The sequence below is a fragment of the Pogona vitticeps genome, chromosome 3 (genome assembly GCF_051106095.1).
Source record: "Pogona vitticeps strain Pit_001003342236 chromosome 3, PviZW2.1, whole genome shotgun sequence".
Taxonomy (NCBI): Eukaryota; Metazoa; Chordata; class Lepidosauria; order Squamata; family Agamidae; genus Pogona; species Pogona vitticeps.
Genome location: NC_135785.1, coordinates 9,193,023 through 9,213,875, shown reverse-complemented (window position 1 = coordinate 9,213,875; position 20,853 = coordinate 9,193,023). Strand labels below are relative to the sequence as shown.

Here is a 20,853-nt window from a genome sequence, read left to right as displayed (position 1 = left end):
AGCCCTTAGGTGCTGAGGGGAAATCTGTAGGTAAACCCAAAGAAACCTACAGCAAGTACTCTCAGGGACCAGGGAAAAACCAGCCAGGGGGAGGGGCCCATGTTGAAGGGAAGCCCTCAGACATGAAACCACAAAGACCTCAGATTTTGGAGGGAAAACCAAAACCAGAGGAGAAAGACTCCAAGTACAGCAGAAAATGTTATTTCTGTCAAGGAAAGGGCCATCTAATCTCAGAGTGTGAGAAATTAAAGCAGCTAAAGGGAAATTTGCCTCATGATTTGAGTGGAACCAAGCCAAAAGCTGTGTTCTGTGTCCAGAAAGAGCAAAGCTCCTTGCCATTGAGGGAGCCTGTCACCATGGCTACTCAATCTGGACCAGTTACATCTGCTGATCAGGCTGGGGAAAATGGTCCTCTTGTGGAGGTCAAGCGCTGCTTACTAGTGAGGACAGATTCGCAATTGTTTGAGACCGCAGGGGTGGACGTAGGAATACTTGACCATCAGTATAGGGGGCTAAGGGATACTTGTTCCCAGGTGACCCTGTGCCATCCAGACATTATTCCTGGGAAGTATATAATCCCAAATGAGAGCCTGAAGGTGGCAGGGATTGAGGGGCAGGTGATCTCACTGCCAGTAGCTGAGGTACCTGTGAGCTTTCAAGGCTGGAGGGGAGTTTGGCGGCTAGCGATTTCATCGACTCTGCCAGCAGCCGTGCTCGTGGGAAATGACCTGGCTGAACATGTGAAACGGGTGCTAGTGATTACACGCTCACAAGCTACCACGGGGACAGTTCAGGGGGGTACTGAAGAGCCCGAGACGGAAGCAGATGAGGGTAGTCCTGAAGCTGTGGTAGAAACCTTAACCACAGACAGCAAATTTGGCCAAGAGCAAAAGGCAGACGCCACTCTCCGAAAGTGTTTTGAAAAGGTGACAGACACCCAGTTAACACCTGAAACCCCAGCGAGATTTCGCGAGAAAAAGGGAATTTTATATAGAGAGACCCTGAGGAATATCTCAAAAGGGGGAGATGGGATCAGAAGTCAGCTGGTGGTACCTGAAAAGTATCGCCCCATGATCTTACAAAGGGGGCACTCTGACATGTTTGCTGCGCACTTAGGGGTGAACAAAACACAGCAGAGAATCACACAAAATTTTTACTGGCCTGAAATAGGGAAGCAGATCAAGGAGTTCTGTAAACAATGTGATGTGTGTCAGAGGCAGGGGAATAACCGTGACAGGACCAAAGCGAAGTTGTGCCCTTTGCCTGTGATTGACACCCCGTTCAAATGTATAGGAGTGGATATTGTGGGACCTTTGCCCAAGGCCACAAAGAGGGGGAACCGGTTCATTCTCACCATTGTGGACCATGCCACGAGGTACCCCGAAGCCATACCCTTGACTAATATTGAAACTAACACAGTGGCAGATGCCTTGGTGGGGTATATGTCCAGGATGGGATTTGCCTCAGAAATAATCACAGATTTGGGCACATCGTTTACATCAAAGCTCATGAAACGGTTATGGCAAATCTGTGGAATTAAACACAAGGAAACCACTGCCTATCACCCCGAAAGTAATGGGTTAATGGAGAAGTTCAATGGGACTCTGATGCGCATGATTAGGGCTTACTTGGCAGAGAATCCAAACAATTGGGACCAGAAGCTGCAATCCCTTTTGTTTGCTTATCGATCAGTGCCACAAGCCAGTACCGGGTTCAGTCCGTTTGAACTTTTGTTTGGGAGAAGGGTGAAAGGGCCACTTGATTTAATCAAACAAAATTGGGAGCAGATCACCCAGGATGACCCACAAGACGTTGTGACATATATAGACTCTTTAATGAATGACCTGAAGAGAAACCTAGAGCTAGCAGCAGAAAACCTGCAAGCTCAGAAGGTCAGACAGAAAACCTGGTATGACCAGAAAGCCAGGGAGAGGCACTTTAACCCAGGGGAGGAAGTGCTTTGGCTTAGGCCCTGCAAAGAGAACAAACTGCAGCTCAAATGGGCAGGACCATATAGGGTCATTTCCAAGATGTCGGACCTGAACTACCTTATAGAGCAGGAGGAACACCAAGCACGGAGGGTGGTACATGTGAATGCCCTGAAACCCTACTACAGAGGGGAACAGAGGGTTTTATTTGCAATAAAAGCAGCTGAGAGTGAGGAAGCTGAATTACCCTCTGGGAGGGTAGAGGGGAAGTAAAATACAACCCAGATGAGGTAAAGATCAGTCCTGCACTCACCCAAGACCAGCAGCAAGAACTAAAAGTGCTGCTCACCAAATATCAAAAGGTGTTTTCAAATAAGCCGGGGATAGTGAAGGGAGTGATGCATCGGATCCACACAGGGGATGCACCCCCGCAAGCAGTATCCCCATACCGAGTAACGGGACCCTATAGGGACAAGGTGCGGAAGGAGCTGGTCGAGATGCTTAGGGAGAATATAATCGTCCCCTCTTCTGGTCCTTGGTCCTCTCCGATAGTCCTGGTGGACAAGCCTGATGGGAGCATTAGGTTTTGTGTAGATTACCGGAAATTAAACCGCGTAACCACTCCTGATGCCTACCCAATGCCCAGGCTAGACAACCTGATTGAAACCATAGGGGGTTGTCGGTTCATTTCATCATTGGACCTAGTAAAGGGATACTGGCAATTAAGGATTGATCCCAGGGATCAAGAAAAGACCGCATTTTGCAGCCCTTTCGGTCTCTATAGAGTCCTGAGTTTTGGTCTCAGAAATGCACCAGCCACATTCCAAAGGCTGATGGACCAGACCTTAGCAGGGCTCAGTGACTTTACTGTGGCCTACATTGACGATATAGGGATCTTCAGCAATACCTGGGAAGATCACCTGAAACACCTGGAGATAGTGCTGCAGAGGTTAAGTGCAGCAGGGCTAACAGTAAAGGCGAGCAAGTGTCAGCTGGGTAGCCCAGAAATAAAATACTTGGGTCACATAGTAGGGGGAGGAGTGATCAAACCCCTGGAGGCCAAGATAGAAGCCGTTCGTGATTGGCCCAGACCCAACACCAAGAAAAAAGTCAAATCATTTCTTGGGTTGGTGGGCTACTACAGAAAGTTCATCCCGAGGTTTAGCGAGATAGCGACTCCGCTGACCGATCTGACGCGGAAGAAGACTGATGACCGCATCCCGTGGACCAGCGACTGTGAGGAGGCGTTCCAGAGGTTGAAGCAGGCGCTCATCCATTATCCAGTGCTGCGTGCTCCCGACTTCGACCGGGAGTTCATCATCTACACCGATGCGTCTAACAGCGGGGTAGGAGCAGTTCTTTGCCAGGAGGATGAAAATGGTGACCAGCATCCAGTGTCCTACCTGAGTAGGAAACTCCAGAAAGGTGAGAGACATTTGGCAACCGTGGAAAAGGAGTGCCTGGCCATAGTATACGCGATTCAGAAGGCCAAACCTTACATCTGGGGAAGACATTTTGTTCTGTGCACTGACCACTCACCACTACAGTGGTTAAAGACAATGAAAACCCATAATAGTAAACTTATGAGGTGGGCTTTAAACCTGCAAGATTATGACTTTGAAGTGAAGGTGGTCAGAGGGTCAATGAACTGTGTTGCTGACACCTTGTCAAGAAGACCCGAAGAGTGAAGACGGCGAAGAAACATGGACTATGTATATTTTGGTGACTAAAAGTTAAATGTACCTGTTGATTGAACAGGCTTGGTTTGTATTAATAAAGGTAACTTAATGTATTGCAAATATTAATGCTTAAAGTAAGTATGGTATTGTATTATAATGTATAACTGTTTTGTGTTGTGATCCTGGTTGTTTTTTTGGAGAAAAGCACTTTAGCTTTTCCCCTGCAAAACAACTTATAAAGAGGGGAGGTGTCACATACAGCACTGATGGTACCTGTCTGTCATGGGTTTGGAGGGAAAGTTCCATCCTATGGGGAGTGGAAGGCGGGACATCAGGAGGAGGAGCTGTACTGTATATATATTTGGAGCTGGTGTGAGGAGATGGGAGTGGGAGTCTGTGTGTCAGACTGAGTACAACTGTGTGTCAGTTAGTACATACCTGATAGGTTCAGGTTTCTTTATAGGTAGCCAGAACTGATAGGTTCAGGGTCTGTGCTTTACTTTAAAGTGTTCTGTGTGAACCAATTTGTTGTATGTATATGATTGAGACTAAGCCACGTTACAGTATTTTATTTACCTGATCTTTTTATTTACCCTGTTTGTTATTTAAATAAACCTTGTTCTTTTGTTTAGTAAAATCCATTCCTGGTCTGTGTGACTCCTTACAGGGAATGGTTGGTGGCAGCATAATTAAAGTGTGGCATATTCCAGTAGATCTGGGGTTGTCACATTGATCATCCTTAAAAAATCATACTAGGTCTTATTTTGGGGAAAACAGTATCATATGCATTATATGTACCAAACAATAAGCAAACCTGCAGTTCAATGCATTCCAATGGGGGGGGGAATTCACCAAAAATTAACAAAGAGTCAGAACAAAGCCAAATTAAGTTTGCAAAGGTTTTACAAGGTGCACTAATGATCCCAAGCATTTAAAACAGTTTTTGAACATTTTAGGACACTTTAAAAATAGCGAAAACAGACATCGCAAAACCATTGGAATGCATTGAATAGGCTTCAATGCATTCCAATGGGGGAAACATTGTTTCGCTTAGCAATGTTTCCTATGGCGATTTTCGCTTAAGGACCGTAATCTGTTCCCATTGGAACGGATTAACCGGTTTTCAATGCATTCCTATGGGAAATGGTGTTTCGCTTAGCAATGTTTTCCCATAGCGATTTTTTTTGAACCAATTAACATCGTTAAGCGAGGCACCACTGTATTTATAATCATTGGCAAGCAAAAGCATAAAGAGACTTCCAGTACTTGAGCATATCTTGAGTTCTATTAGACAACTATGTGGAGGGGGCCCTATCCAATGAGATGCAGTTCAGTGGCAGGAAAAGTAAGGTCCTGCACTTAGGCAGGAGAAACCAGATGCACAGGTACAGGATAGGTGGTACCTGGCTCGACAGTAGTACCCGTGAGAGGGATTCAGGTGTCCTGGTAGACCACCACGTCAGGATGAGCCAGCAGTGTGCTGCAGCTGCCAAGAAAGCCAACACAGTCCTACGCTGCATCAACAAGGGGATAGCATCAAGATCACGGAAAGTGATAGTACCACTCTCTACCTCACTGGTGAGGTCATGTGTGGAGTGCTATGTCCAGTTCTAGTCACCATGACACAAAAAAGACACTGAGGCCCTGGAAGGAGTGCAGAGAAGAGCAATAAAGATGATAAGGGGACTGGAGGCTAAATCTTATGAAGAAAGACTCAAAGAACTAGGTATGTTTAGCTTAACGAAGAGGAGACTGAGGGGAGACATGATAGCAGTCTTCCAGTATCTGAAGGGTTGACACAGGGAAGAGGGCATCGACTGATTCTCCATTGCACCTGAGGGTAGGACAAGAACCCATGGGTTGGATCTCAACATGTTGACCATCTGTGCAACAGCATGGCGCAATATAAGGAAAGGAAGCAGTCAGACATCCACACAGGATGGTGACCCCCGGCATCCAGCTGGGCTTGAACTTTGGAGGCCTAGCTTTATGAATGGCTAACCCATCACCCTTGCCCACAACTGAGAGGCAACAACCACCCAGACAGCCAAAGAGGTGTTGAAATTGGCAGGTAAGAATAGAAGACCACGGCCCCACCTATTGCGGGGGTGGCTGGGAGGAACTGTTCTGTGCTAAGTGACATGAACTCTACCTTTGACCAGGTCAGCATGTTATCACCTGAATATGGTAAATAACATTTACAACAAAGAGTTGGTAAATACAGGAAATATAATGCAGTGATTCTTTCGGCTTGTACCTTTCACTATGCCAGGGGCATAACTCCCATTGAATGGTGTATGGCAGATTTCCAAGCCAATACAAGGAGTGACCCGGAAGGCTTTGTGGGTGGTTACTTGAAAAGGCCAATGATTGTGCTTTCGTGAGAAGGTTGCTTTTGGCCTCCTGCTCATGGCTGTAGCCCTGTGTTTTTGAACCACAAAACCTTACAGCCTCCTTAAGTGGAGAGTGGCTCAACTTGGTGGTCAAAGGCCAGTAAAACTGAATGCCAAGAAACAAGAGTAAACCTATTGTTGCATCCTAGCGGGCCAGGGTATTAATCAGAGTTCTCTTGTGCTGAAACGTGGAGCAAATTACTTTTCTTCATGGATTCTATGCATGCAATTTGTAAGAAAGCAGGCTTTCTAAACTTTACACTGGAGGTAAACAGCACAAACGACCTGTTGGGACTCCTCTGCAGGGGTGCTGTACTAACTTTGGAAGTGGAGGTGCTCATCATGACAATCCCTATAGCGTAACCCCCAAATACAGTCCTAATTTCTGTGATCTGCATTGATACCTATGACAAATAACTCAGTTCTACCACTTTCCATTTTCAGGTAAAAGTAAAGATTTCCCTTGACATTTAGTCTAGTCATGTCCGACTCTAGGGCGCAGTGCTCATCCCTGTCTCCAAGCCATAGAGCCAGCGTTTGTCCAAAGACAATCTTCCGTGGTCACATGGCCAGTGCGACTAGACACAGAACACCGTTACCTTCCCACCGAGGTGGTACCTATTTATCTACTCGCATTTACATGCTTTCAAACAGCTAGGTTGGCAGGAGCTGGGACAAGCGATGGGAGCTCACTCCATCGCGTGGATTTGATTTTATGACAGCCGGTCTTCTGACCCTGCAGCACAGAGGCTTCTGTGGCTTGACCCGCAGCGCCACCACATCCCTACTTTCATTTTTACCCTTACGTAAACTACTGCTCTTTCATGCTTGTTTAGAGAGACAAATGAAAAGTGCTTTGATGATGGCTACCCCAAATTCCTTTCTACGTAGCTACAACCCAACTCTACAGAGACCACAGTGGATCTGTTTTTGACATTAAAACAGATCAACACAAGCCACCTCCCCCATCTCTGCTCTGTGGTGTTTACATCAGGAAAGGCCTTCCAGAGAGACAAAAGTCATGATCAAGAAGACACAGAATTTTATAGACCTGTCTGTGGGCTGCTCCTGCACTCAAGGAGATAGCCTGCTTACCTCAAACACTGTACCTTTTAAGGTAGCATTCAGTTTACTATATCAATTGCCACTCTGCTCAGTAGTCCTCGTGGAATATGCGATAGACATCAGTTACCTCTGGCAGCATAATCCTCTGCCTTGTTCTGTGAATTGTGCCCCTCCACTTCCAAAGTGGTGAGATCCTTACCCCTCTTTCAATCCTTGGCCCACTTCCCCTGATTTAGAAATGACTGCTATTTCACATGGGAATCTGTTGTACGTCTAATATCCTAACAGCTGTGTTTACAGATCCTACTGGTTTTCTGAGCATGAACTGTTTGACATACATCCCACAGCTCTGAGATGTCAAGCCATATTTCATTTCACATGTGAAAAATTCTGATTTCTGAATTAGCCATAAGAAAGACAATTGTGTCTATCGATGTGCCTTTTGTGTTGACATAAAAGGAAAACACACATACCCAGGACACTCTTGTTGTGTGTTCTTTTGTCAATTCCCAGCAAAGAGCCTCTTCAACACAAATGATTCATAGTTATGAAAGATATGTACAGTGGTGCCCTGCATAGTGACGATAATCCGTTCTGGAAAAATCGTCACTATGTGGAATCGTCACTATACGGAACATAAAAGCGCATAGGAATGCATTAAGACACGTTTAATGCGTTCCTATGGGCAAAAAACTCACCGTTATGCAAAAATCCTCCATACGGCCGCCATTTTCGCTGCCCAGTAAGCGAGGAACCGACGCGAAAACACAGTGGGCAGCCATTTTATTTACCCAGTGGCCATTTTGGAACCGCCAATCAGCTGTTTAAAAAACATCACTATGCGAAAATCGGTAAACGAAACAGCTTACCGATCATCGCAAAGCGATTTTTTGCCATCTAAATCATCGCAATGCGATCGCAAAAACGATTGCAAAAAAACACATTGCTATGCGGATTCGTTGTTAAACGGGGTGCCCGTTATGCGGGGCACCACTGTACATGGAAGTTTGTTTCTTGTGCATTTCGTTTTTTAAATTATACCTTTCTTTCACCTTTGTCTGTCCAATTACTTGGGGATTATTTTTATCCAAGAGTGTCACAAGGGCTGCTGTGAGCAGCAAATCAGAAACTCCAGGGGGATTTTTAATCTGTAAAAGGTCCTGGATTGGTTGGAACTGAGTGAGGAGGGGTGGACTCCTCTTTACTTTGCCTTTGCCTCTGTCATCTCTTATGTAGTATTATGATCACACACAGTTATCAGGGTGCTGATTGTGAATACTGGAAGACCACGTATTGATTTCAGGAAGACTTGCGATCAGAGAAAAGTGGAGGAATTTGCCCAGGTGCTTGAGGAAACCCTTCCAGGCCCGGCTGATGCAAATGCACCCAAACAATAGGAATGTTTCCAGAATGCTGTTGGTACAAGCAAAATGCAAAAACAAACTCCTTTGTGGAAAACAGTTGGTCGAGCTAGATTCTATGCCTACCATGGTTTTTGAAGACGTGCTCTTTCAAGTGAATGATACCTGTTTGACATAGTATGCGATTGGTGATTGGAAAATGAACACTGATTTATTTTGCAACTCTGATTCTCGAGTTTATCAAAGGAAGCACACATTCTCTTTAATGTATTGCACGATTCCACGTTTCCTCAAAATTTGAGCAGAGTAGGTCCACTGAATCACATGTTGTTCTACCATGCTGTCGTTGTCAATGGGTCTACTTTGGTTGGGACTAGGTTTTAGTGCCCACATGTCAGTTTCTGGTTTCAGTTTTTGCGTGTTTGGGGAATGCTGTGGGTTCTCTTGGACAACTTCCAACCTTCCTAATGAGAAACCATCACTCTGAGAGGCCCCCCAGGAATAAAAGTCTTTGTGTTCCTGTCAAACAAAATTTCCTGTCAATGAAAAAATTATAAATAGCTGTGTATGCATACACTGAGGATCTTGGGAGACTTGGAACAGATATGTAACCTGCTTGGGGTGTGTGGGCATCACACAAATCCAATTTAACACATTTTGTGCACTTCTGCTGCCAAAGCTTCTCTAAAATGGAAATGATGCGTTGACTCGCCTTCTGGGGATCTACATTATTCTGCTAGGGATGATTTATCTAATGGGGTTGCCTTTACTACCGGCCTCTCAGGCAAGTCAAGGCCAAGGATGTTTATTGTGCTCTCTCCTGGACAGGTATCTGATGCTGAAAACCCAGCTGGGTAGGGAGGAATGCTTAATCTACTTGGCTCACCCAAGCTTGGTCTAGTAGGCTTACCCAGGCCTGGTCTACCTGGCTTTCTTAAGCCTGGATGTTCTGGTTTTTGGGGTGGATGAGTTTCTACAGGAGCATCCAGGCTGGGGGTGAATTTGGGCTCCTGCACTTGAGGAGGTGGGACAGGTTTCCCATCCAGGTGTTCTGCTCCAATTTCAGGTAATGAGTGAAGGGAAACGTGCTCGGTTGAAGGGGGAAGGATGACCACCCGCCCCACTGTTTTCTCCTGGTCCACCGGATGGGGATGTGGTGGCTGTGCTTCTTGGTGCCCGCGGGAGTGATCCCCATGATGCTTGGGATGATGCTTGTTATTTGGATGGCCACCCTGATGGTGATGATGACGGTGTCCTTTCCCTCTTTGGTGATGGTGACGGTCGCCTTCATGGCTTCCTTCCTCTGAATGTTGTCCTTGTTGCCCAGACTGAGGTCCAGATGGCGGAGTTTGTTCAGTAGTGTCAGGACCCTAATAGGACCACAGGTGAAGAAGACAAGTTCAAGGGATGCGACCATCTTGGAACTTGGAAGCACATGGCCATCCAGCATGTGGAAGATGCTCCCCCTTATCATGCAGCTTATGGAAACATGCATCATCATCATCATTGTCTTTGAACTGGATTTTTGGAAGGATCCTATGGATCATCAAACCCAGCCACTGTCAAGGGGGCACAGTAGGGAATCAAACTCCCAACCTCTGGCTCCACAACCACATATCCAAACCATTAAGGTGCAGGATAAACAGCATGCAAAAACTTTTTTTTCGTATGGTAAAATAGCCAAATAGTTCAATTGCTATACTAACAAATATGAAATACAAGCTTAAGTGCAGGAGGAGGCCATGGATATTTGATGTGCTGTCTCTTTGACATATATCTGATTCTGAAAACCTAGTAGGGACTGGAGGAATGCTTAGTTTAGCTAGCTTGGTAAAACCCAAGAAGCCCTACTGGCTTGTGAAGTGGAGCAAGAGGAAACAACAGAGGGAGGTTGTTTCCATATAATATGGCTGTTTGGACAATGTGCTATTACCTCGCCCCAGCCCTAGCTGGGTTTCCACCAGTTCTCAGGGCAAAAGTGGCTCAGCTGGACCTTTTGTGGCTGACCTCAGTGCTGGTCAACCACTATAGGCCCAGGAAGGTTTTGTCACATGGATCACCTTTCATGAGCTGAGACAGCTGCATAAGAGATGATCTGGCCATGGTTATCCATGCACTTATAAATCTAGGATAGATTACTGTAATATGCCTTACATAGGGCTTTCATAGAAAACTGTACAGCTACACTAAATTCAGGAAACATCTGCCAGAGCAAAGGAGAAAATGATGCCCCATCCATCCATCCCTCCCTCCCTCCCTTTCTTTACTGGGCATTTATATCCATCTTTCTCTCACAAATAGAAGTCAAAGCACATAATACCACAAACTATCCCATTTATATGTAAAAACAAAACAAAACAGCAGGACATCTTATAATCCATGGCAGTAAAAAATTGCAATAACTAACTGACCAACAATTTGCCACACTTAATGGCTCTCAAAATCTCTCTTGGAGCCATTCGCCTCAACCTACCTAATAGTGGGACTGGCTCTACTGCGGCCTTCAAGTGTCTGAAGGAATGCCAGGTCCACGATCAAAGCCCCCAGAATCCAGAGCAGCCTTATAGCTGACTTCAAAACACAAGCAGGCCTTACAAATCAACAGGTGAAGTTGGGACAGTGAAGAGGAAAAAAGGCCCTTTGTAATGGCGGTCTCCTATATATAGACAGTCCTCCCCCAGTCCTCCCTCAGACATTCCTCCAGCACCAAGCAAATATCTTTCACTGCTCTCAATATCTTTTAAACTGTGGGCATTAAAACTTTTCATTCTCATGGTGCTTTAAATTGAAGGTCAAATGCCCTGTTGTGGTTAGACTCTGTTTTCTTGTGAAGCATCTTATGAACCATTCAGTTCAAGGAATGTGTAAACCCACTGAAATAAATAAATCAGTGCATGGACAAGTAATTTTATCAGAGAGAAATGCCAAGAATACCCTATGTCTGCATTTCCCACCTTCTGAAATAATAAATGTACTAATAAAGTTCAGATAATAAGAGTTATTTTTTGCAAAACACATCTCATGGAGCAACATACCTGTGGAAGGAAGAAGACACAGTTGACAGTGACAAATGTCCGATGTTCTATTTGACTGGCTACTACAGAGCCTTTGCACAAACCTGTTTCCTAAGGGGAAAAAAAGGAGTAGTAAAGCATGAGAATGTGCTAACGCCCTGAAGTGGTTTGCTTCTTAAGCCACTTCACAATATGAGCAAATTCATACCAGAAGGCTTGCTTTGGATCAGTTCCAGCAATCAAACATGCAGAAACCAATCCAAACCATTGTGACCCCCCCCCCCACACACACAAAAGAGTAGAAGCCAGAAAAATAAGGCTAGGGCCACTCACGAGGCAGGCTGGTTTGCTCCAATAGCGAAATATGCCTTGGAGAACATATAAAAGAAGCAAAAAATGAGATGTTTCAACTAAGATGAGTTTCTGAGCAAGGGAATTAATACTCACTGCTGTTTCAGGTGGAAGGAACGGGCATGTAGAGATTTCAGACACAGACTTGCTTTTAGAACAGGATGTCTCCTGGATGGTAAATTCCACAAACTTGGCAGGACCAACAACCCACTGCGGAAAGTTTTCAGGCAACGGGTTAAAACATTTGCATTAACTGCAAAAGCTACCATTTTATAGTCTGTTAGCCACAGCTCTACCTTCAACAATATAGGTATAATAGTAATAGATTTTGTCTGCATTTATCGAGAGGGTGTTTTTAAAAAAAACATATTTATAATCTCAGAAGAATAAACAATTGTAATTAAATTTGCATCTCTTGGCATGCAGGAACATTTTTTCTTTCTCTGATAGAAAGCCTACGTAACCAGTTCATGCACCAAGAATGAAAGGCAATGATTCCATGATATACTCAAGAGAACCCTGCACTACAGGGTGGTATATTAGCTGGGGGAAAAAACCCGACCGACCGACCGACCGACCAACCAACCAACCGACCGACCAAATGACCAAATGATCAATAGATAATAAATAAATGTGAATTTTAAGAATGGAGGCTTTTCGTTGTGTTCTTTTTATTTGGGCTTTCCACAGTTGTAATCCTTCCTTTGCAATATACTGAAGAATAACAACAAAATCGACTTCAGGAAGAGTTAATAGACCTCCCACTTTCGTTGCCCACATGGGACTTATACAGCAGGCAGCCCATAAGATGGGCAGGAAGTTGTGCTTAAAATGTTCTTACTTGACAATACAGAATAATTGACATCTGGCACAACCAAAAACATAGACTTAAAAGCATAAGACCTGAGCGACTGGTTTTTGGATGTACTTTGCCTTTTTAGTAACAGTTAATTGTGGCTACCTAGGGTGACCATGTATAAAAGAGAACAGGGCTCTTGAACCTATAATACTTACGTTGAAGAGAGGATTTCAGGCATTGTCCTTTGTGTGACAAAACACACCTGTTGAAATTTCCTTTTCTTTGTTGTTCTGTGCTGTCAAGTTGGAGTCAACTTATAGCAAACCTGGGAGGGCTCTCCTCATAAATGAGATATTTAAGGAGTGGTTTTACCAGTTCTGCTCTCCTAGTGAGATTCCATAGCTCAGTGGAGATTTGAACCCAAGCCTCCAGAGTTGTAGTCCAACGCTCTGCCCACTACACCACACTGGGTATCCCTTTTCTAGAAAGCTTCTAGAGGTGCACAAGCCAGGTTTCATATCTGGCCACGCTCTTGCAATTAAAGGTCACCAAGGCCTCTCCTCCACAAACGTCTCTTTTCTAAAAGGAAACGGAGCTGCTTTATCTAGTGTCCCTGTTCAACCACATCCAATCCAAGCTTACCTGCGAACTCGCCTTGGTGACATTGAGGAGGGCAAAGTAATGTCTGTGATTGTTTTCTGCATTGAACTTTGCCAGAGTCTCAGCAGCTGCCTCTTGAAACTTGGTTTCCATTGGGTCACCAGGGGTTGGACAGTCAGGGCACAGCCTTGCAATAGCTACTGAAGAAACTGTTAAGGGGGAGAGAAAGCACCTGACACAACAGCAACTAAATCCAGCTTCCTGAATTCAGTGCCCTCCAAATGTATTGGAGAGCAGGTCCCAGTACAGTGGGGTCTTGACTTAAGAACGGCTCGAGTTAAGAACATTTTGACTTAAGAACCACTCTCATAGGAAAATATTGACTTGACTTAAGTACTTAGATTTGAGTTAAGAACTGAAAAAAAACCACGTGGGAGGCAGGGAAAGTGCAAAAAGTGAACTTTCAGTTAACTGTTGGCCAGTGAAAAGGGTGCCTGTCTGCTTCCTCACTTCTCCCAGCGTTTAGAGAGTGGATTGGGAGACAGTCTTCGGACTGCCTGGTACTGTACTGCCTGGACTGTATTTTCCCTGCCTTCCCTGAACCTTTCTTGACCTAAGAAAAAAAGAAACAAAATATCCCCCTCTAGTGGTCGAAGGCGGAATAGCAGCTTCCCATTAGTTTCTATGGACGGAAAAGAGCAGATACGGATCAAATGGTTTTCAATGCATTCCTATGGGAAATGCAGATTTGACCTGAGAACTTTTTGACTTGAGAACCGCCTTCCAATACGGATTTAAGTTCTCAAGTCAAGACCCCACTGTATCCACAGTCATCATGACTATTGACAGAACTTTATGTCAAATAATACCACACAGAACTGACAGAGACCACAGTCTTTATGTTAAATTTACTTGTAATTTTGTTTAAAAATTGATTGATTGATTGATTGACTGACTGGTTGGTTGGTTGATAATGTTTTTTACCCCACCTTTCTGCTAAGAAAGGACCTGAGATGGCTTACAGCACTAAAACACAACTGTTAAAGTCAAAAACAGTGAATCATTCAAATATTAAATGAATTAATAATGACATTATATTAAGACTGTTAGGTCAAGCATTGATAAAGAGACATTTAGAAGTAACAAAATGCAAACCGTCTCATTTTATAACCTCTCCTAGACAGTCTATCTTTAAGGAAAAGTCGACCTGAAGAGAAAGGTCTTCGCCTGCTTGTGGAAGGACAGCGAAGATGGGGCCAGTTGTGCTTCCCATGGGAGGGAGTTCCAGGGTCTGGGAACAAAGGCAGAGAAGGCCCTCTCCCGTATCCCGGGAAATAGTTTTATAAAGCCAGTGGATAGCTGCAGTTTGGTCTGCAAAGTTTTCAAAGGATTCTCACTCCCAACTCTGATGACATCTATTCACCTGGGGATTGGATGTGGTTGAGAAAAATCATCTCCCCCCCCCCAAATAAAATGCAAAGGGAATCCATCTCTTACTGTCCTGCCTTGGGGGAATCCTGCTATTATTGTTGAGTACTAATTGGAAATCATGGCTGAGTCTCTCTCTCTGTTGGTATGTGTGTGAACCACTCTTATCTTTCATCATTTTATGAATGGGAGATTGTGTAGGTGACTTTTCTTTCAGTCTTCTGTTCAGGCTAACACGTCAAAATACATACGTGGACGTAAGAGGCAGTCGTAGTTATAGAGAAAACTGAATTCACCGCTCCTGGTGATACGAAGGGTGGCTTTACACTGCCCGTAGACCTAAAAGAATAGACTGGAAGTGAATATTTATAGAAAGGTCACCTTTACCTAGAATGACATGTTACCTATAACAGAAGCCTTTTGTCTTTTCCAGACCTTTACTCTTAACTATCAATGCAAAATTTACTTTTAAAAAACACGCTGTATTTTACTTTTATTATGTTCCTTATATTTCTCTCTTTCCAACTTTCTATTTTGCCCCCCTCCCTGTCCCTCTGCTTCTTCTGGTCAGAATGAGATATCAAACACAAGCAGCTACTGTGCAAACCAGGGACTTCACATTCCCATAAAAGCTTGGGAAACTTTCTATCTTTCCTGCATTATTACACAAAGCTTTTCTTAGAAACAGAATTATAGAGTTGGAAGGGGCTTATAAGGCCATTGAGTTCCAACCCTCTGCTCAATATTCATATCAAAGTGTTGCATGATTTAAAAATATGGATGTATGTGAAATATAGGTAAAATTTAAAAGAAATTACAATGTTAAGATAATTAGACTGTTTTTGACCAGACGTGGGCTACTTCACGAAGGGAATCTCTGTCACTACTCTACAGCATAAATCCTGCATGCTGTCCATTGTCTCTTTTTGTGTTGCGAGGATTTTTGTACTGCAATTTCCATGTGCTTCCCATTACCAGAATTTACTATGAATTATCTCTAATGCAGGTCAGAATCTGGACATGTCCTTTTTTTGGAATACAACTTTCAGAATCCTCAGGCTTCCTAAGAGATTCATCAAATTATGGGGAAAGAAAGAAAGAATATAAGGGGGCAGTATATAAGCAGCACATATAAGTGTGCTGCTTATATACTGCCCCATAGCGCTTAAAAGAATCTCTAGGCAATTTACAATTTAATTATGCACGCTACACATTACACCCTCCCTGGCAAGCTGACTATTCAATTTACCAATCTCAGAGGGATGGAAGGCTGAATGAACTTAGAGCTAGCTACCTGGATTGAACCACAAAGTTTTGGCCGCAGTACTGCAGTTTAACCACTGTAACAGAAGGAAGGAAGGAAGGAAGGAAGGAAGGAAGGAAGGAAGGAAGGAAGGAAGGAAGGAAGGAAAGAGCTTTAAAGTTCTGATTCATGCATATGCATTTGAAGTTGCATATCAAAGCTGCACAATGTAAAGGTATGTGCATACACTCTATATGGAAAAAAAAACCCTGATGTATAAATATTTGCCATTTTATTTCTCTCTTATATCTGAGGCAGTGGATTTGTCCAGGAAAGCTTACATTAAAATATAACAGTGTTTAAGGTGCCACCAGATGTTCATCTTTTTTATTTGTTCTTTTATTTTTCTTTGGTTTTTACTTATTAAACTATAAAGATGAGTGTGAAGGCACCAAACCCATTTGCACACCAGTTGAGGAATTCAGATCTTGAAAATATGGTGGGCATCTTTGAGTCTCCTTCGATGAAACTTCCAAAGCCTTACTTCTTGGTCAAGAAAGGTGTTCATTTGCTGAATGAGAGTGATTAAAATACTTACTGTCTCATGTTGCGGTCTTGACTCACAGTTTTTCCATGATTTCCTACTCAGGACATGACAACTGGTTTCCAACACATCTAAAGTGAGGTATAAGATAGAGCTATCAGGCCCCTGTGGATGAGAAGATGGAATACTTTGCATCACAAAACATATCAGACTTTGAAATGTTTACTTGGCACCTGCTATCAGAATCTGATAAGGACACCTGACCTCCCAATAAGAGTCTGTAATCTCTATATATATTTATAGTCTAGTAGGCTCAAAACAATTTCATATGCTTTTAAAATGTGTCCTTTGAATGAGCTCCTTTCTTTTTGATTCAAATCTGACTGAAGTGCTTATCTGGATAGTTACAAGCTTACCAATGAGATGTATTTTCTGACTTAAGTATTTTTCCAAAGTTCTGAGTTCAGTTCTGATAGATTTTTAAGCCTATAGTTTTTTCCTTACAACTGTAACAGTGTCTGATATTTTTTGGATTTGCTGTTTTTAAGCACGAAACCTAGAGATGCTGTAAATAAACAAAATTCGTACATAATTAACAATTTTTGGAATCGCCTGGAATTCTTGCAACAAAAGAAAACCTTATAATGAGATAACTCTATGTATTTGGCAATGCTTGTCACTGATTGTCTATTTCATTTTGAGATTACCCATTACTGGCCTAATGTCAGCTATGATGGATCATAGAATCTGTTCTTTGCCTGGGAGGTCTATAAATCTCTGTAGGACTTCTTGGGAGTCAGGTATCCTTATTAGGTTCTGACACCACCACCTGGATCAGGTCACCTGGAAGAAAGTTAGTACGGTTCCATTTGTGTAAATGTTATAACTATAGGTAAAGGTAAAGGTTCGCCTAGAGTGGTCTTTTAGGCCAGATGGGCAGGGTATAAATCAAATCAAATCAAATCAAATCAAATCAAATCAAATCAAATCAAATCAAATCAAATCAAATCAAATCAAATCAAATGAAGATAGATAGATAGATAGATAGATAGATAGATAGATAGATAGATAGATAGATAGATAGATAGATAGATAGATAGATAGATAGATAGATAGATAGATAGATAGATAGATAGATAGATAGATAGATAGATAGATAGATAGATAGATAGATAGATAGATTTTTGTCCAGTCGTGTTTGACTCTAGGGGGCGGTGCTCATCCCTGTTTCCAAGCCATAGAGCCAGTGTTTGTCCGAAGACAATCTTCCATGGTGACATGGCCAGTGCAACTTAGACACGGAACGCTGTTACTTTCCCACGGGGTGGTCCCTATTTATCTACTCGCATGCTTTCGAACCACTAGATTGGCAGGAGCTGGGACAAGTGACGGGCGCTCACTCCGTCACATGGATTCGATCTTACAGCTGAAGATCTACAATCCTTACAGCAGAGGCTTCTGTGGTTTAACCTGCAGCACCACCATGTCCTGGGCAGTTTTAATGAGATGTTTTTAATGACAGCAGTTAGAACTATGCTTTGTACTATTCTGCCTTTTCTCCTTTGATGGATTTTGGAGCTTTTTAAAAGAAATCAAGAAGATGTAAAAATATGGGATGCCTGGGAACCTACAGTAAAATGAGGCATGGGAAAGCCATGATAAAAAAAGAGCTTCATTTAAAAAATAGCCCTGAGAATCAAAAAGACCTATTAGCATGTTTGCTGAGTAATTTATTATTAGGCATCCTTCAGTCTCGAGAGACTATGAGTAATAGTCAATATTGTTTTGAGCAAGATGTTGAAAACTCTGTTAGGATATCGTACAAAGTCCCCTTTTGAATTTGGGATATGCTCCTACATTTGCCCCTGGATTCTGCTTTCCTGCTTTCCGTCAATGGCCATGTTCTACACACTTGTTCTATGAAACACCAGACAAAGATTGGTCCCAGCTAAGATCCTTTATTGTGCAATTACATTACTCCATTTGCAGAATTTTAATTGGAGAGGAGGGAAGGGGAAAGGAGAGATAATTTTGTCTTCCATTTGTTTTTCAATTTTTGACTTCTCTCTCTCTCTCTCTCTCTCACTCTCTCTCTCTCACACACATACACACACAGAGAGAGAGAGAGAGAGAGAGAGAGAGAGAGAGAAACTGTTGAGGGGAAAAGTAAGAATATATGACATTCCTTTTAGGATGGGTTTGTCATGTAGATATCCTCTGGAACTCACTGCTCAGACTGGCTGGGATCTGGATACCCTTCGTGTTTTGGAGTCTGCACATTACCAGATGGTTCCAAGTGCAAGAATATATAATCTACATACATGAAAGGTACCTCAAAGCACAGAAACACAGTAATTGGTAGGTGAGAGTGATGTGTACAGCTTGGAAACCCACAAGTGAACACATTCCAGATATAGAAGTGTGAAAAGGAGAAAAGATATGGATAAAGAGTTGACATAGACAGGATTTGGATAAAAATGCATATCCCTAGATAACAGCCGCACAGTTTATTTACTTATTATACTTTTAGGACACCTTTCTCCCACTGATGGGACTTGGTGACTTTTGTTAGTAACACTAGAAGCCCTCCATTAAAAGACACTAACAGCTACTTGATTTTTCTTTCTTTCCCTTTATTGTTCCACGGTCTGAACTCTTCTCCCCCTTGAAGTTCTGAAAAATCTACACAGGATAATTCTCTGTCCTTAAAATCGGACTGCTCTACATGGAACTAGCTGGCTGGACCGCTCACTGGTTTAGTGGGTCTGGCTGTGGACCCAGAGGTTGGGAGTTCCATTTCTCATCATGCATCGCAGAAAAGCCAGCCTATGTAGCAGTGGGTAAGCTCCACAATCCCAGGGGCCCTCCAGAAGAAGGGAAAACCCTGGAAAGGGTTGCCATAAATCAGAATTGATTTGACAGCAGATGATTATTGGCCGCCTAGAGTGGTTGCAATGACCAGATAGGCAGGGTATAAGATAGATAGATAGATAGATAGATAGATAGATAGATAGATAGATAGATAGATAGATAGATAGATAGATAGATAGATAGATAGATAGATAGATAGATAGATAGATGATAGATAGATAGATAGATAGATAGATAGATAGATAGATAGATAGATAGATAGATAGATGATAGATAGATAGATAGATAGATAGATAGATAGATAGATAGATAGATAGATAGATAGATAGATAGATAGATAGATAGATAGATAGATAGATAGATAGATAGATAGATAGATAGATATTATTTATATACACAAAGCTGCAGGACTAGCTCAGAGAGGCTGCATCTCTAAACGCCAATTGGCGTTTGAGGGCTACCAACTCCCTGCATTGTAGAGTGGGCAAGACCTACTTTCCCACGACCTTCCTTTGAAAATTGATGTTTCTGACCAGCATGAAGGGAGTGAAAATACAAGAGGAAATGGCTTACCTGTGGAAGTTCGCGGACATCAAAGATTCGCTGGAGGCCAAACACATAGCCTTCCTTTCGGTCGGCATTGATCCTGTCGAGGGCCTCTTCTGCAGTTGTTTTTATGACAGAAGAATTGCATGGTGGGGAACTTAGCTGGCTAGCTGGTGGTGGCCGGGCTGGATGAGCCAAGGAATGTAGTACCTGTAACCCAATCACAAAGGAAATTAGAAGGGCCATTTTGAAAGGGCCCGAGGATCAGAAGGGGAAATCTTTTGGAAATGGGTTCAGGCCTCTTTATATGCTTTGACGTTGGTCGCCAGTGTTTGTTCTTCTGCTGCACATTGGCCGTCACCTTTAAACCTGGACATGTACACAGCAAACAATGTGTCAATCATTAGATTATATAGTCACAAGTTAACAGGAACCATGTCTTGGGCCTTAAACCAACAGAACATTGTTGTGTCTGAAACCAATAGCATGTTTCACAAATGTTAATAATAACTAATATCTAACAAACCATGTTAATGCTGAGTGAGAAGCTGAAACCGGATTAAGCATGCAATCACCAGCATTCAGTATTTTCTTCTTGTTAACATGACATCAAGTCTCTTCTGACTTAAGGTGACCTTTTGAATTAATGATCTCCAAAAGGTTGTATCATATCTCACGTTAGGGCTTCCTCCTTTCCTAATGCTTCCAATGCTTCCTAGTATTATTGTGTTTTTTTCCTGTACGTCTTGACTTCTCATAAAATATCCTATGTATAGTAGCTTCAGCTCTGTTATTTTAGCTTCTACCAAGAGTTCAACCTTGATTTAGTCTAGAACCCACTTTTAAATCTAGAACCCACTCATGGTGCCGAAAACCCTTCCGCAGAAGGTTTCCAAGCTCTCACTAGAATGTACAGGAGTTTGCAAGGAAGGGAGAGAAGGTTATCATTGTTGGCGAAAGTGTGGCATCCAGTGGAAATACAGTACTGTATTCCGTTAAATTTTGGGCATAATCTTCAGCTACTGGTTTTA

At 42.9% G+C, this 20,853-nt stretch overlaps 1 protein-coding gene across 1 annotated transcript; it reads right to left on the bottom strand.

The window, feature by feature from the left end:
• Nucleotides 1–8,615: 8,615 nt before the first annotated feature.
• FETUB (fetuin B) lies at nt 8,616–20,559 on the bottom strand. Its single transcript, XM_020810568.3, has 7 exons — nt 19,850–20,559; nt 16,460–16,570; nt 14,870–14,957; nt 13,233–13,399; nt 11,888–12,001; nt 11,462–11,551; nt 8,616–9,796 (listed from the first exon to the last, which is right to left on the bottom strand). The coding sequence occupies exons 1-7, from the start codon at nt 20,066–20,068 to the stop codon at nt 9,155–9,157; spliced, it is 1,431 nt and encodes a 476-aa protein (XP_020666227.3). The 5' UTR covers nt 20,069–20,559; the 3' UTR covers nt 8,616–9,154.
• Nucleotides 20,560–20,853: the final 294 nt, after the last annotated feature.

Bases quoted from the DNA above. Each gene is read 5' to 3' on its own strand.
- FETUB (XM_020810568.3), bottom strand. From the start codon at position 20,068: ATGGCCCTTCTAATTTCCTTTGTGATTGGGTTACAGGTACTACATTCC. The intron at 13,400-14,869 runs GTATGTATTTTG...CCCCCTTAACAG, and splicing joins CGACTGCCTCTTACGTCCAC to TTTCTTCAGTAGCTATTGCA. The intron at 9,797-11,461 runs GTATGTTGCTCC...TGGTCCTATTAG, and splicing joins GTGTCTTCTTCCTTCCACAG to GGTCCTGACACTACTGAACA.